The 17,500-nt window shown below is 43.0% G+C and overlaps 2 protein-coding genes across 3 annotated transcripts in view; one reads left to right on the top strand and one right to left on the bottom strand.

The window, feature by feature from the left end:
* The window catches only part of p4ha1a (prolyl 4-hydroxylase, alpha polypeptide I a), a 26,388-nt gene extending 24,876 nt beyond the window's left edge, over positions 1 to 1,512 (top strand). For both annotated transcript variants that reach the window (XM_042085418.1, XM_042085419.1), the window contains exon 15: positions 1 to 1,512. This exon is cut by the window's left edge and continues 507 nt beyond it. The gene's annotated coding sequence lies outside the window, so the exon portion shown is untranslated.
* A 228-nt stretch (positions 1,513 to 1,740) lies between these two features.
* Positions 1,741 to 17,500, bottom strand: part of arg1 (arginase 1) — a 24,959-nt gene continuing 9,199 nt past the window's right edge. Inside the window, exons 4-8 of the mRNA XM_042085423.1 lie at positions 11,015 to 11,174; positions 8,174 to 8,268; positions 5,533 to 5,637; positions 4,388 to 4,524; positions 1,741 to 2,055 (exon numbers count right to left, since the gene is read on the bottom strand). Of these exons, the coding sequence (XP_041941357.1) occupies positions 1,892 to 2,055; positions 4,388 to 4,524; positions 5,533 to 5,637; positions 8,174 to 8,268; positions 11,015 to 11,174 (661 nt within the window). The 3' untranslated portion in view covers positions 1,741 to 1,891. The remainder of the gene's footprint in view (positions 2,056 to 4,387; positions 4,525 to 5,532; positions 5,638 to 8,173; positions 8,269 to 11,014; positions 11,175 to 17,500) is intronic.

A 17,500-nucleotide genomic window follows, 5' to 3' on the forward strand; every position in this document is an offset into this window, starting at 1 on the left:
TAACTCTTTGGAAATTAACACTCCACACTTTTAACTCTATGGAAATTAACACTCCACACTTTTAACTCTATTGAAATTAACACTCTACTCTATAACTCAGTGAAAGTTAACTTCCTCCTATTATGAATTCTGTGGAAGTCAACACTCCACTCTTAACTCTACAGGAGTTAATACTCTTCTTTACAGAACTCTCTCTCTCTCTCTACACCACCCTTCTTCTACTTGAGTTGTGGTGAATGGTGGTGAAAAATGCCACAGCCTTTTCCTTTCCTAACTCCCTCCCCTAAATTAACGAATGTGCTGCCACACCTGTCCACTTCGGGGTCTATGGCCCCTAGTTGGAGCTCCGCCTTTGCACTGTTTGTATTGGTGTAGAAATGTTAAACTAGATGCCAGTCTTCCGGTCATCCCCGCCCACTTACATCGGATGACCAGTGTGCTGAACCTGTGTCTGACTCAGCTGACACTGAACAGATTAGCTGAAGGCCTCCAGGTACACTAGTCTTCTGTGTGTGTGTGTGTGTGTGTGTGTGTGTGTGTGTGGGAGATTACTGCAGGAGCTTAAGTGGGTGATTATCTACTGGACTTGAGGGGGGGGTGTTTGGCAGTGTGACAGACAGTCCCTCTGCGCTCTAGTGACAGGTCAGATATTTCCCTCCTCTCTCTCTCTGTCCACCCCCCCTCTCTCTTCCCCCTCCTCCCTCTAGGATCACTCTATACCAGCCCTGAGGTCGTTCACTTCAGGACACTTGTAAACACGACCCTTTGAAGCCAAAAGTACATTATGTATCTTTCTCCTTCTTCCCCCCCCCCCCCCCCCCCTCCCATCACTCTGCTTCCAAACCAGACTGCTCAAAGTGCAGTACCATTGATTTTCAACTTTGTTACTCCCCCCCCCCCCCCCCTCCCCATCCCACATACACACCCTCCCACACACACATTGTGCACTACATGTAAGTACCCATGCAGAGGATATACAGCAGAACCTCCCTCCGACGCCTGAGTGTCTCATATCTATCTGTTGTACCTGCTGCCCCATTATTATTACTATTGTTATTCACCCAAAAACTCTTCTACCCCATTCTATTGCTTCAGGCCTGATGCCTGTCTCACCTGCCCCACGAGCCATTAGTTACCCCTCAGCACACTCCTGCTCCCCTCTCTTACCCCCCCATACCCCACCCTTCTTCTTCTGTTGCCCCGAACAGCCCTCTTACCCCACGCTCATGACCTCTAACGCTCTGTTACCCCTGCATCCTGCTGTGTGTGGTGTGGGTGTGTGACCTGTGGGATTGACCTTCACCGTGACCTCTGGGGCGCGAGGCCACTGTATTATTTTAGTTTTTAGGTTTGTTTTTGTTTGTTTGTTTGTTTGTTTGTTTTTTAAACAAAAAAGTGTTTTAAAGATGACTGCTCATCTGTGAGGAGCGCAGACTGTGGATTATATATCTATTTTTTGGGTGTATGAATGGACGGATGTTTTCTACTGAAATAAAAAGTCTATGCTCAGTTTGTGTGGGTGCAGAGTGCATCTCTTGTGATCAGGGTTACTGCTGCAGCTTGTTGGGGGAACTTGTACAGGGGAAGTGACAGTGTGACAAGTGAGTCCGCCTCAACACTGGTCATCCCTCTACCTCTCACATGTGTCTGTGTGTCTGTGTGTGTGTGTGTGTGTGTGTGAGAGAGTGTGCTCTGGGAACACAGGATTGGTCGTCCCGTAGTGAAGGCTTGAGTCGTACATTTGAAATCACACTCTCACTTTTTCATTTACTCATACAGTAGGAGGGAAACAGCATCATCCTAGAAAATGACATGAAATAAAACTTCCCTCTAGAAAGTTCAGCATTCAGCACAGAGTTTAAAAAACAGGTTGAGTGGTGGGGTATCTGTGTCATGGCATGGGCATGATGTAATCTGAGGGGTGCGAGCCCTCTCGGCGACGTCCGAAGCAGCCCAGAACTAGGTCCACCGCCGAGCTGACCGTGGAGTTGATCTCGGCTTCTGAGCGACCGCGCTTGGGGTTTACTTCCACCATATCCACCGCGGACAACAGGCCTGAGGGGCACGCACACGCACACACACACAGAAACAGGTTTGTATGTTAAAAAAGACATTTAGTTAGGGACTCTGGAAGTGCTGAGAAAACGTCTAATTGCTGCATTTAATGCTGCGCAACAGCGCAAAAAAATCAGGATCCAAAATTCAGCGTATAGCCAAGATATGCCTGAGGCAGAAGCTATTACGTTACCAGTCAAGCTCATTATTACGGCAATAAACACTACACACACACACACACCGTAAGCAATTCGTAAGCAATTAATACATCTGTACCCTTTTAACATATCACAATGTTGGGCTGGGTGTTTTAGCATTGCTTAAAGAAAACATTCATCTTGTGCTGTACAATGTATAATGTGAGTGGTCGCGCACACACACTTCAGGGTTCCACACTCTTTTCTGAGACTGGGTTCTTCACTTTGGTGGCAATAGTTTGTTGTTCAAATGTCTATTGACTAATATCAAATATTTCTTCGGCTTCTAAGTATATAAGTATTAGGGGTGTTAAGATTAACCGATACGTATCGGCATCCGTTTTTAACGTGTAAGATACGGCTACATCGATACACGAAGCACCGTATCGGAATAAAACTGAAATGAACCGGTCGTTATATCGATTTACTTGTTACGAATCGGTTCACAACCTTTTCTGCTCACTTAGACACTCATTTACGTTGCAAGCAGTGCGTTCATCCCACATCCGGTTTTGAAACTACACGTGGCACGGATTTGTGGATAATGCAGTTCGTTTTGGGCTACATTCATTGCCCAAAGTTGTCAAAGGACCTCATTACCCATACATCTACTGCAACTTAAGCACGTGACAACTCGCACTCGCACTGTTTGACAGTTTTTACTCTTTTGTTTTTCAAAATCCAGCGCGAAATTAAACACTTAAGCCTACTATAGCATTCCTAAACAGCAACGACAGTCTGTTAGAGTAGCCTACTTTACATTTGATGAAGGGATTTCTTTAATGTTATAGAATAATTTGTCCCTTGCTGCTAAAACGATGCACAAATTATTATTATTTTGTTCATATTGACTCAGACTTGTGGTTTCTGCAGATTAGGTCTACCGTTGGAACAAAATAGGCCCAGAGAATTCATTGATATGTAGGCCTTTATTCTTGTAGGTTATAGGAAAAGGCCAAGAGTGTCTTATGCACTGTTTTATTTTATTTCGGTACTGTCTTACCTCAACAATAGGTTACAGCTCCTTGAAAACAATCAGATACACATAAGTCTTAAAAAATGTATTTTTAGGTTGTATTTGGCTGCAGTGTCTGACTGAAATGTAGACTATTATTTTTTCATTTCAATACAGTATATGATCATCATATTCACACATTTTTTTTTTGCCTAATTGACAACCATGACCATGATAATTGATAATATAAAATGAATGTGCACCTTGAGCAAATAATAAAAAATCTTTCAGAATGCTTTCCATTCTTGAACTGTATCGAATTGCATCGAATCGAATCGTACTGAATCATTTTTTTATGAACATGTATCTTTTATCGTATCGAATCGTGCCCATGTATCTAGATGCGAATCGTATCGTCTTTTACATGAGAGATTCACACCCCTAATAAGTATATATACTCTTTTGATCCCGGGAGGGAAATTTGGTCTCTGCATTTATCCCTATCCGTGAATTAGTGAAACACACAGTGAACACAGTGAGGTGAAGCACATACTAATTACAGGTACGGAGTGCTAACCAGTGGGCCACGGTGGCCCCTTCTGTTGTGATTATAGGCCACTGGTGGTCCCACGTGAAACGTTTTTGAGAAAGATGTAAGTGACATATGTCATGTAACATGTGAAAACAAGACCCATTGTTGACCATGTTCCTGATTGTGGATGGAAACTTAAGAGTCCCACACACTGACCATTCCCCAAGCAATTATTTTTTATTTGAAATTACACAATGTTTCGGTCTTAGACCTTCATCAGGTAAGGGTTGTGGATGGAAACAGCTACATGGAAAACCCAGAAGTAGCCTATCGGGGTGACATTTGTCAGCCAGAACGGAGAGGCTGCAAGGACCAGTAACTTCCACAAGGGGTTTTGGGCAGCAGCAAAAAAAAAACAGGTTAAAAATTCAAGTTTGATTAATCGCAATTAACGTCTTCCTAGCTTTTCATGATGGACATTAATCTAGGCGAGCCTGAATGACCTATAGACACCTCACCTGCCTAATGTATGACCTGTAGACACCTCACCTGCCTAACGTATGACCTGTAGACGCCACTCACCTGTCTGGCATATGACCTGTAGTCACCCCTTACCTGTCTGGCATATGACCTATAGTCACCCCTTACCTGTCTGGCATATGAGCTCGGTGATGTAAATGCCCTCTCTGTAGGTCAGTCCTCCCTTCACAGGTGTGCCCGTGGCGGGTGAGATGGAGGGGTCCAGTGCATCGATATCGTAGCTCAGGTGAATGGGCTTCTTCCCCCTATAACAGATGCACACACAGGGGTCAAAGATAAACAACCAATGTCAACTAATGTAACGTCAAAGGTCAATGTTGTCTTTGGTCTTCGGGCAATTGTTGTCTACATATATATTCATATTTCACTGGGTAAAATGAGAACACACTACAGGAATATCTGCACTATGTTAAGCATGGGACAAGAGTAAAGATTAAGTTTGGCTAAATCATAATGATCAATTTAATTACGTTAAATTACGTACAGTTGAAATACATGAAATCATCAACGATTCAGGTAACTGGTTCTTCTTTTAAAGAGACTTATTCACAAAGAATCCTAAAGCTAAAAGTAGCTCCTAACTGGCGGATTTAGGAGAAACTCCTAAAAATAATGGGTGTGTCAGTCATTACACTCCTTATCCTGTAGGACTCCTAGCTCACTAAGACCTATTCACAATCATAGCAGATGCATGTAGCATTTCACGTCACAATTTTTTGAAATGCACACGCAGAAGCACTTACTGGAGATCTCAATCACGGCAGAGGAATTGTGCATTGTAAGGGATGCAATAACGTCACCAACAACAGCCAAAACCATTCACTGTGAAGATTTTAACTAAATGTAGCGTTTCATTGTAAATCTATTAAATTGCTTCTTGCCTATGCAAATGTGTCTTCACACAGATTAATTTTAAAACAACGTTGCAAAGATACTGCATCAATCTGTAGTGTATTCCATTAGTATTCCATCAGCCAATCACCATGGTCACTGCAAAAAAGCTTGTGCATGAGAAATGATTTCAACTATAGCAACGGAGCTTTTATCTTATCTTAGGAATTGTCATTTTTCCTTACTAAAAGTGGGTCTCAGCAGCTTTGTGAATAGGTTTTAAGAGAAAACTAATAGTAAATGTTTTTTATTGCGATTTAGGAGTACTCTTAGAGATAAGATAAAATGCTTTGTGATTATGGGCCCTGAGTATGAGCTCATTTTTACAAGTAAAAGGATTAGCATGATTAAGACAGTCTTACTTAGAGAAGAGGTGATCGCACGTCCGCTCCATGACCTTGGCAATTCCCAACCGATCCAGTTCGGTCATGGAGAACATCTTGATGTTGAGGTCCTTCAGGATGTAACTGAAACAGGAAATTAAATTCATGAAAGTCCTATAGCCATAGATATTAGAAAGCTAGATACCGCATTGACTGTCGAGATCTATTAGGTGGCATCGTAAACGCGGCCGCCATATTGGTGGGGGTAACACTTTTATTGTCTATGGGCAACACTTGCAGCCAATCACAGACACCTGTCTGATTTCCAGTCACGTGCTCCTCCATTGGCCTCCAGTGATTGCTGCCCCCACCAAGATGGCGTCGCTATTTACGTACGAGCTGGAGCCCAATGCAGTATCTAGCTTTCTAATATCTATGTTCTGGAGCCTAATGCGGCATCTAGCTTTCTAATATCTATGTTCTGGAGCCCAATGCGGTATCTAGCTTTCTAATATCTATGTTCTGGAGCCCAATGTGGTATCTAGCTTTCTAATATCTATGTTCTGGAGCCCAATGCGGCATCTAGCTTTCTAATATCTATGTTCTGGAGCCCAATGCAGTATCTAGCTTTCTAATATCTATGTTTTGGAGCCCAATGCGGCATCTAGCTTTCTAATATCTATGCCTATAGCCTCCATCTAACCTTGCCCGACCGCACTGCCCCGTCATAGGGTCAGGCAACAACTCTGAGGAATTGATCTATTTCCCTGAAAGTTCCACGGCTGTTCCTGAAACAGGCTCCTGAGGGAAATGTTGCCGAATTTAACTGCCTGACCACTCAGACCACAATCAAGCAGTAGCCACTGGATTTAACTTTTATTTCAGTTCACTCCCAAGCCAAGATGACGATGTGGATGGAACAAGGGGACACAGTTAAAACGACTCTCTTTGTTGCAACCACACAGTAAAAAGTGTCAATATAAGATGTCAAATTTGTGAGCGTGCACCATCAGCAAGTCGTAATGTTTTGGAAACCAGTAATGTTTCCCCTCCCCAGCTTCAGACGGTCTGGTTTCAGGCGGTCTGGCTTCAGGCGGTCTGGTTTCAGGCGGTCTGGCTTCAGGCGGTCTGGTTTCAGGCGGTCTGGCTTCAGGCGGTCTGGTGTCAGGCGGTCTGGCTTCAGGCGGTCTGGTTTCAGGCGGTCTGGTTTCTGTATTTCCCTTAATTGCCTCAGTAAAGCGGAGCAAGTCAACATATTATCCAAATGTTTTGGCCAAACCACTATACACTGGGTGCTCATGGGAAAGTTTGACATTTGTGTCCTTATGACAGCCCATGCCACTTACTCTGTGATCGTTGTATTGAAAATAGATTTAATTTAAATCCCCTCTCCTTTTCAAATGATAGAAATTTGACTGAGCAAAACCAAGTTAAATGCCTACTTACCTAGCATCGCTTAGAGCGCCTTTAAAAGCATTTGATAGTAATAATCTATTTATGAATGGTCATGCTTAATATGGGTAACAGTAGTGATGTAGTACTCGAGTCCGGTCTCAAGACCAATTTCTGCTTTCTCGGTCTCGTCTCGGACTTGTTCCTTCAAAGACTCGGTCTTGACTCGGTCTCGGACCACAGTGGGAGGAGAAGGACTCGTAATTTCAGACCGAGTCCTCGAGACCAACGCATTTTTTATGTTCATATAAAAAAACAGACAACACATAACAACAATAATAATAAAATGCAATGTTGACCGGCATTATTTGAAAATGACATCCCATGGTGCAATGCAAAGATACTGCAGTCAGAGCCGTTTATTTATCTCTATGGCTCTGCTGCCGGTGAGTGTCTGTAGGTCAGCATAGTCCATATTAAGACGTTAAGACTGCTCCTCTAAACAATTCCCAATCTAGCTTAGTCTGTAGGCCTAACTGTTGATTATTAACTGGGGTGATATTAAATTATGAATATTAAAACTGAAATTTTTTTATGGTCTTGGTCTCGACTCGGTCTCGACTCCTAAAGGACTCGGTTTCGACTCGGACTTGCTTCCTCAAAGACTCGGTCTTGACTCGGACTCGACTGTATTTAAAAACCAACAGACTCGGTCTCGACTCGGTCTCGACCCTTCAAAGACTCGGTCTTGACTCGGACTCGGCATAGGCGGTCTCGTCCCCATTACTAGGTAACGGTTCACCTGGATAGTCCGCACACAGACACTTAACAGATCATCTATTAAGATTCAAGTTCAGCATGTAAAATGACTGAGCATCCCCTTAACCAAATCCAACCCAAATCAACAGATAGTTGATCATTTGAGTATCTGAATATAGTCTGTGGGCAGAATATCCAAGTACAAATGTAACCTTCATACGTCATACATGTCAGTGAAGCCTGTGTAGTGAAACCTACATCAATATAATGCACATGGTTACACACACGCACACACACACACACACACACACACATAGTTTGTCCATGAAGCCTGTGTAGTGAAACCTACATCAATATAATGCACATGGTTACACACACGCACACACACACACACACACACACACACATAGTTTGTCCATGAAGCCTGTGTAGTGAAACCTACATCAATATAATGCACATGGTTACACACACGCACACACACACACACACACACACACATAGTTTGTCCATGAAGCCTGTGTGTACTCACTGCTCTCCAGGGTCCACGTCTCTCAGGCCGATGTAGACGAGGTCTTTGGCGCGGATGCACGGCTTGAGCCAGGAGAAGCTCGGAATGGCTGGGATCTGGTGGCGGAGAGCAAACGGACAGACCAGTAAACGACCAGGAAGTGGACGCAGCGGACCAGGAAGTGGACGCAGCGGACCAGGAAGTGGACGCAGCGGACCAGGAAGTGGACACAGCGGACCAGGAAGTGGACACAGTGGACCAGTGGCACGCCACCTGGATGGTCACTGACGACCAGCTCAGGCAAGAGTACACAATGACCTGAGCAGCTAGGCGACAGCGAAGAAGTATTTGTTTTCCTTAAATAGCGAAGGAAAGCATACGACATCTCGTGTCCTAATTGTAAATCCGGGCAAAGTGTGGAAAATCACCAACACAGTAACAAGGAAACTAGTAACTGCAAATGGACACAGTCCAGACAAAATAGGAAGAAATATAACAAGAGCAGCTGAATGTCAGTGGTGTTAGTCAGAAAGCACTACGCCAGCAGAGCTGTTAAATCTCTGGCCTACGGAAGAGAGGTTATTACAGTTTTTCTTGATCGTGTTTTTCTTGATACCTGTGTCAACTCTGAAATCACGTTCTCAAAACAGTTAACAGCTGTGTCTGAACAAAAGCACTCTCTACAAAATGACACATTTTGCTTGCAAAAGGCTGTTACTCTCTCAAAACACTTAAAACATGCAGCAAAAGCAAATCTTGCCTTCAAACACTACAACTTGTTGCCAATTCAAAAACACTCTTTAATCAATCATTACACACTGGACAACAAAATGCCACATCTAGTTCTCAAAATGAGAATTTTTGCTATGTCTGTTCCATTACTTTCTCATTTTTCTGGCATCAGAAAAAAACTGTGAAAAGACAAAATGTACTGAATAAAAAATAATATATTCATTCCACCCAAGATGTAACTGTCATTGACATGTAAGACATACAGTAAATACCTAGCAAAACAGTACATTTTATTGAACTACAACTTTTTTTCATCGAAATAGACCTACAGTAAACACCTTTTGTACTGTTTTCTCCACCAAATAGGCAATACAGTACTTTGTCTAAATGTGCATTAGATCCATACTTGCAAATAGCAACACTGAACAAACATGTCTTATGTATAATGAATGATTGCTGATTAAAGAATTGTGCAAACGAGTTTCACACAGGTGAATTCAGGGCCCGTCCACACGGAGACGCTTTTTAGGTTAAACGCAGAGGTTTTGCTTCGTCTTGGCCGAGCGTCCAAACGAATCCTGTAAACGCACTGCCCGAAACCGCACTTTTCTGAAACCTGGTCCCAGAGTGGAGAAATCTGAAACCGTAGCCCGTTTGAATTCGTTTAGACAGCGAAACCGCACATCCTGCTTGCGTATCGATGATGTCACCTCAGCTGCCCTGGACTTGCAATTATAGTATTGCCTAACAATACTAGTTTTCATACATGACATTACCTACGATTACACTCCGTAAGATAAATATCACAACCGGTGCTGCGCAGCGCCGATAGCTTATGACTTGGTGGACTGAACACTGTTTTTCCCGTTTTTTTTTAATGCATTCTAGCTACGGTCAGTGACGCGAGAGAACTTAAGTTATTAGGAAAGTGCGGTGTAAGTTCAGGCTACATTAATTTGTGCGTAGTGCCAGTGTCATTCATTTATTTTACATGTCTTACAACATATATACATGCATTCACAGTCGAGTGAAATCAGATATAAGCATACAAAGACGCTTAGAACTCACGTTAAGCCGATGGTAGCACACTGATTGCAAATGCGCGATTTGATTTGATGCAGGCAAACGTATTGTTACTAACGAAGGTTTTATAGCAATATTATAAATTGGCGACAGAATAGCCTAGAACTTGGGTAAGCCTTGCGTTTAGTGATAGCCAAAACTAATGTGAATCACGGACTACAACCAAAGAAAGTAAAGGTGATTAGGCCTACCTGCGTTAGCCAAATAAAGGACGGGACTGCACCCTTCACAAACCGTAAAATAAAGTTTATTAGTTTTACAGTTGACTACAGTTGACAGTTCACCATCAGTCCACACAAACAATTCTGGTTTCCTTGCACTAGCCATTTTGTCATAGCTTATTCTGTCTGTTTGTAAAGCACAAACTTTGGTCAATTTCTGTAAAGAAACAGTGCCACCTATAGGCCTGGGGTATGAAGTAACGTGTTGAGTCGTGTTGAGACGGATCCGTTTGGACGCAAATATTCTTGATGCGGTTTCAGGGAAGACGGAGGAAAAAAAGATCGGTTTCGTACGTGTGGACTAGCCCTCAGACTTATGCAAGGAATCTATACCACCTGTGAAAAGATGTTTTCCTTTTGTTTAGCATGGGAAAACCAATAGAGTTTGGGGCTTTTGAATGACACCTGTGTTAACTGACACCTGTGTTAACTGCAAAAGGGTGTGAGAAATGTGTGAACCCAATGAAAATGTGTGAAGACATTCGCAAGAGATGACTTCTGCTGTGCAAAGAATGTAGTCATGAAGACCAAGTGGATTCCAGTTTACTTAAGCAGGAAAAAGCAATCGAGAAAAACTGTAAAACTGGCTGTAATGGACAGCACACGCCCCAGTCCTGAAATGGACAGACCAGATAAGGAGGAGGGTTAGAGCAGAAAACGACCTCTCCAGGTCAAAGAGTGGGCAGTTTGGAGTAAAACATCTTTATACACACACACACACACACACACACACACACACACACACACATACAAAGTGATCAACAGGAGAAGCTTATATCAAGAGCAATTTGCAATTGAGGCAGTGCACACACACACACACACACACCTTTGAGTGCAGTTCGTGGATGAGGTAGGACATGGGCTGGCCGTGGATGTTGCCAGTGGTGCTGGTCAGGGGAGTGTTGATATCAGCGTGAGCATCCACCCAGACCACACTCAGCTCACCACGACACGACGCATGGCCATGGATGGAGCCAATCGCCAGGCTGCAGAACACACACACACACACACACACACAAACATTAGGATAATCACACACACACAATCATTAGGATAACCACACACACACACACACACATTAGGATAACCACACACACACACACACACACACACACACACACATTAGGATAACCAACCACACACACACACACACACACACACACACATTAGGATAACCACACACACACACACACATTAGGATAACCACACACACACACAATCATTAGGATAACCACACACACACACAATCATTTGGATAACCATGCACATACACACACACACACACACACACACACACACACATGCACACACACACACACACACACACACACACACAACCATTAGGATAACCACACACGCACACACATGCACACACACACATACACACACACATACACACAGACACACACATGTTACAGTGAAGATTAGTCTGCTGATGCTGACACATGGTGACACACCAGTCAGGACTCACCAATCAATTTGAAAAAAAAGAAAAAAGTAACGGAACTTAACAGTTTTTCTCGATCGTTTTGATACTTGTGTCAACTCTGACATCACATTCTCAAAACCAGGGGCGTTTCTAGACTTTCAGGACAACATGGGCTTAGCCCGGCTGGACCGGATGTAAATGTAAAGATTAGCTGAGGATTTTTTGTATATATATACAGTACATAAAAGGTGTTATTATAGTAGACAATAGACTACATTAGACTGCCCCAATTATTTATTATTGAATTACTAGGTACATACACGTTTAAGTGTGAGATTGCATGTAATGTATCATTAAGCAAATGTTCTGCACCTCCTTCGGTTGATCTCCCTTCTCTCTCCATCACCTGACTGCTCTTTTGTTGTTTGATCTATGCCAGAGATCTACCAAAGAGACAGTAACATGTTTGATGTTAAAATGGGATTGCACACACACACAGAGAGAGAGAGAGAGAGAGAGAGAGAGAGAAAACGGATCATGATCACCTCTTGCTATTGTGTTCTGTTGTCCTCATCACTAGCTGTTCTCTTCATCGCTCTCTGTGCTCTCATCAGCTGCTTATGGTTCATCATACTGGGGTTTCTCTGTCTTTCTCACACTATCTTCCTGCACTAGTCTTTGGCATCACTTGCTGTTTTTTTCAGTTCAACTGTTCTTGTCCTTCTAATAACTTGCTGCTTTGCTGTCATAATAGACCCATCTGCTCCTGCTGCTGGCTTCTCCTCCTCCTCTGTGTGTAGCCCATCTTTGCTGCTACCCTCTACAAAATCATGGAATCAGATCAGTGTGTGGCAAACCAACAAAAACATACTACATTGCAGGATACAAAGAACTTTTGAGATCGCAATTTTCAGCTCTAATTACAAATGCTTTGCTTATGCATAGGGCATTTGCATACATTTCAATGGACATTTAAACACATTCCCATTGAACATGTTCATTCCCATGAAACTTGGGTTTTTTAATGCTGTTTTATGTTTATGTCATCAGCTTTGTAATCACTATGATGGTTAAATGGCTCATTTCAGGGTGAATGAAAGCTGTCTCAGCCCTCTCTAGATATTTAATGGTTTATAGTTGGTCACTGTTAAAAGTATAAGTATTGGTCTCTGCATTTAACCCAATCCGTGAATTAGTGAAACACAGCACACAGTGAGGTGAAGCACAGACTAATCCCAGCGCAGTGAGCTGCCTGCAACCACAGCGGCGCTCGGGGAGCAGTGAGGGGTTAGGTGCCTTGCTTAAGGGCACTTCAGCTATGCCTACTGGTCGGGGCTCGAATCGGCAACCCTCCGGTTACAAGTCCAGAGTGCTAACCAGTAGGCCACAGCTGCCCAATAACCATCTCCCTTACGAAAAAGTCCAACATTGCAGGCCTACAGTGTATTAAAACTGCAACAGCTTCCCTGTACTTTTTTGACAAGTGTCCTTGACAGGGCGACCAGAGCTTCTTTGGTAGCTCAAGTCGGCGGTGGTGTGTACCAAAACTGCAATTTTTTGCTATGTTAGAGAGTGTAACATCCTTGTCTGCTCCTCAGAACATCAGTACTAAATGTTCAACAACGGGGGGAAGCATTTAGCCCTTCTGGCTAAATTTAGTTATTTAGTGCTGAGTGTAATAAATCTCTCTCTCTCTCTCAAAACGAGAACTGAAATGTGTTGTGCTAATTAACCTGACCAGATGCCTTGCAGTTGCCTAATGCTTGCTTGGCCTACTAAGCAAGGCTCAAAATTGCACCAGACTTATGCTGGTAAATATTTAAGTTGGCTAGTAGACTTCAGACAGAAAATACGGATTACCTATTGAATGGCGGGTGAATTTCGCCACTTCATTTGTCAGTGACTGGTAGATATTCACATTTCAAAAAGTTAATTTTGACTCCTGCTTACTGTACGTACACACCGCTGCCGACTTGAGCTTCCAAAGAATCAGGAAGTCGTTCATTTTCAGTGGAAGCCGGCTTCTCTCACGGTACATGTCCACTGTTGTGGCGCGTAGACGCTTGCAGACGCCTAGCCCTTTCTCCCGTCGCCGCTTGTGGCCGTGTATAGGCTAAAGTGTATGGTGTAACGTTTTATTTGATGTAATTACACAATGCCAGCTAACGTAGGCTACTAAAGTGGAGGTAGCCTACTACTGTTAACATATTTTATTTAAACACTCATAAATATCACTGACATGTTCCTCCAAAGCACATTCTGTCTTGGTTCAAGTCGCCAACAAGGTCTTTTTGATAGGGTGCAGTGGCGAACTTGTTCTAAATTTAACGGCACTTTTTTTTTTTTCGCCACTATATAGCTTAATATATTTTCATAAAACCAACACGATTATCAGGCGGATCAAATATTTCTGGCAGGCTATTGTTCCGGACCGGAAGACTAGAGCAAAGGACAGAACTTGTTTACCGAAGATGTACTTTCATTGGCTAACCGCCTTGCGTTAACCGCTCTCATTTGCATAAGGTTCAGCCGAGCCAGACTTCTTGACGCGCCGCCTCTGTTCGAATGGCCGCTCCGCCTTCCCAAGGTGCATTGCGGAAGCGTAAACCATGCCTTGCCGCTCTCCATTGGAAATGAATGGGCTATGTGCGGCGCGGTGGGCTTTGACGCGATAATGGACACGAGCCGTCAGCTGCCAGAAGCGGCAAAACCATCGGCGTCGCGTTTTGGTCACGGTAGCGATCCACTTGCACGACACTTCATTTTGTCGTGTCGCATTCCACTCTAGTCCTATGGGTGACGTCAAGCGACTTTAACACGCCCGCAAAGCATTCCGGGAAGGCAGCGCTGCATTTGAAAATATGTCACGCGTCAAAAAGCTGGGCGAAGCCCATCTTTATGCAAATGAATCCGTTGAACGTCACGGTACCGATCCACTTGCACGTCAGTCAACTTTATGGTAATGAGATGACGCGGTTCAGCGACCAACGACCAGCAACCAATCGAATAGAATAAAGTATTAAGATAGAACATGATGGAACGTAAAATGCTGTCACGTCAGAGTGGCCAAAGTGTCCAAAGCTTCCCTGGACTTTTTTAACAAGTGTCCTTGACAGGGTGACCAGAGCTTCTTTGGAAGCTCAAGTCGGCGGCGGTGTGTACGTACAGTTAGTGTTTACTAATGATAGCTTGCTATCCAGCTAGCGATAGGATAGGTAAACAACACTAATAGCTGGCCTTAATGGAGTCGGTCAGACAGGACTAAGCTTATATTTCAGTTTGCAAACATGAATTCTTACTCTTTGCCTTTCGTTTAAAAAAAGCCAAACAGTTTCAATTGTTTTTTTGCTGGCCTTGTCACGTCTGCTTTCTCAACGTACTGCAACCTATGACGCTGAACCACCCAGTGAGTTGACAGCAGTTAGTTGAGAGCACAGATCCACTGATCTCAGACCAGACCGCCAAGCGACCCTCTGCCGCTCTCCACCTACCCCAGCCCAGCAGTAACGTTAGTTGAGAGCACAGATCCACTGATCTCAGACCAGACAGCCAAGCGACCCTCTGCCGCTCTCCACCCACCCCAGCCCAGCAGTAACGTTAGTTGAGAGCACAGATCCACTGATCTCAGACCAGACCGCCAAGCAACCCTCTGCCGCTCTCGCAACACAGAACAGACATGGCATCTCTTATGGATAATGAATGATTGCTGATTGAAGAATTGTGCAAGGGAGATTCACACAGGTATATCAGAGATTCAGACTTATGCAAGGAATCTATACCACCTGTGAAAAGATGTTTTCCTTTTGCTTAGCACGGGAAAACCCGTTTGGGGTTTTTGAACATCTGTGTTAACTGTTTTGCAAAAGGGTGTGAACGGAAAGGAAATGTGTGAACCCAATAAAAAAGTGTGAACACATTCGCAAGAGATGACTTCTGCTGTGCAAAGTGTTCATGAAGACCAAGTGGATCCCAGTTTCCTTAAGAAGGTCAAAGCAATCGAAAAAAACAATAATTGTAAACTGTAACTAATCTAGGAGTGACCACTGTCTCACCTCATTGTCTTTCATGGCAATCCTTTTACTTGTAAAAAGTGGGCTCTGGGCCCATGTTCACAAAGCATTTTATCTTATCTCTAAGAGTATTCCTAAATCACACTAAACGTTTTTAACTAGGAGTTTTCTCTTAAAACCTATTCACAAAGCTGCTGAGACCAACTTTTAGTAATAAAAAATGACAACTCCTAAGATAAGATGAGATGAGATAAGAGCTCCGTTGAGCATTTTTCTTACTAAAAAGATCAAATGCTTTGTGAATACGGGCCCTAGACTATTGTGGACCTTGTTAAAATTGTTAAAACTCACACTTAACCTAAGATTTGTTATTGTTTGTGTGTATAAGAGCTATACCTAGTTAAGTTAATAGTTCATTACTGTCATGGTGTCATTGAAAATCTTGGATTCTGAGTAGAAAAGTATTTAATTCCTTAGTTATGATATATGCTAGGCTACATTAATTCCATGATTATACATCTAGCCTAATATGACAGTTTGTAAGGGATTGCATTCATTAAGAGTATAATCAAACTTTTTTGCTGCTGCGCAAACCCCCTTGTGGAGGGGTTACTGGCTGATGAATGTCATGTAGCCCAAAAGCTGATGAATGTCATGTAGCCCAAAGGCTACTTTTGGGTTTGCCATGTTGCTGTTTCCATTCACAACCCACAATCAGGAACATGGTCATAAGCAGTCTTGTTCTCACTATTTGACATTTCTACTATTTCACATTATGTTGGCTGTTTCCCAGAAATTGTTGAGACCTTATGAAATCAGTCATGAGGCATAAATGTGACGCAATTTCACCAACTTATGATTCTGATACCATCCTATAGCAACATCCAGGATTTTGGGAGGATGTTATCCAGGATTTTGCTGGGGGACAGTGTCCAGAATGTTGCCAGGATGGTATCAGAATCTTTTAGTTGGTGAAATTTCACCAGAGAGGGTTGAAACAGCAAAAATCAAGGATTTTTTGAGTGCACCATGGGGAAGGGTTTTCCTAGATTGCATCACATATCTATGGAGAAACTAAAGTTCTTTAACAGGTGAATAAAAAAAAAAAGCTGTGTCTTTTAGTAAAATGTAACACCTCGGTTTAACATGTACTAAGAAGTAAATGGGTAAAAATACAAACTTGGGAGTAAAAAATAAACACCCCACGTTCCCTGTTTCACATTTCGCAGTTCCAAAGTTCACTCTGCCTACCCCCATACACATACACTGACGTCAGATTCAGAAACACCACACTGATCAAGAGGTGAAGCTAGACCTTCCTAGACCTTCCACACACACACACACACACTCATCCACACACACCATCGCTTCCCAAGTAGTATGGGCCACACACACACACACACACACACACACACACACACACCATCGCTTCCCAAGTAGTATGGGCCACACACACACACACACACACACACACACACACACACACACACACACCATCGCTTCCCAAGTACTGTCCCTGCGCACACTGCAGAGGATAAATACGTCTCAATGGATTATTTTGTCAGACCAAATGCGACTGTGACAAAGATTGTTTTAAGAGCAACAAAGATTATTTTAACTTTACAGATACAAATCCACCTTTGCCTACTTTCAAAATGATGTCTTCATCACAAGTCTTATTCATAATGAGCTGTACTATACGGTGGGTTCACACACACATGATGTCTTCATCACAAGTCTTATTCATAATGAGCTGTAGTATACGGTGGGTTCACACACACATGATGTCTTCATCACAAGTCTTATTCATAATGAGCTGTAGTATACGGTGGATTCACACACACATGATGTCTTCATCACAAGTCTTATTCAT

The sequence above is a fragment of the Alosa sapidissima genome, chromosome 3 (genome assembly GCF_018492685.1).
Source record: "Alosa sapidissima isolate fAloSap1 chromosome 3, fAloSap1.pri, whole genome shotgun sequence".
Lineage (NCBI taxonomy): Eukaryota > Metazoa > Chordata > Actinopteri > Clupeiformes > Clupeidae > Alosa > Alosa sapidissima.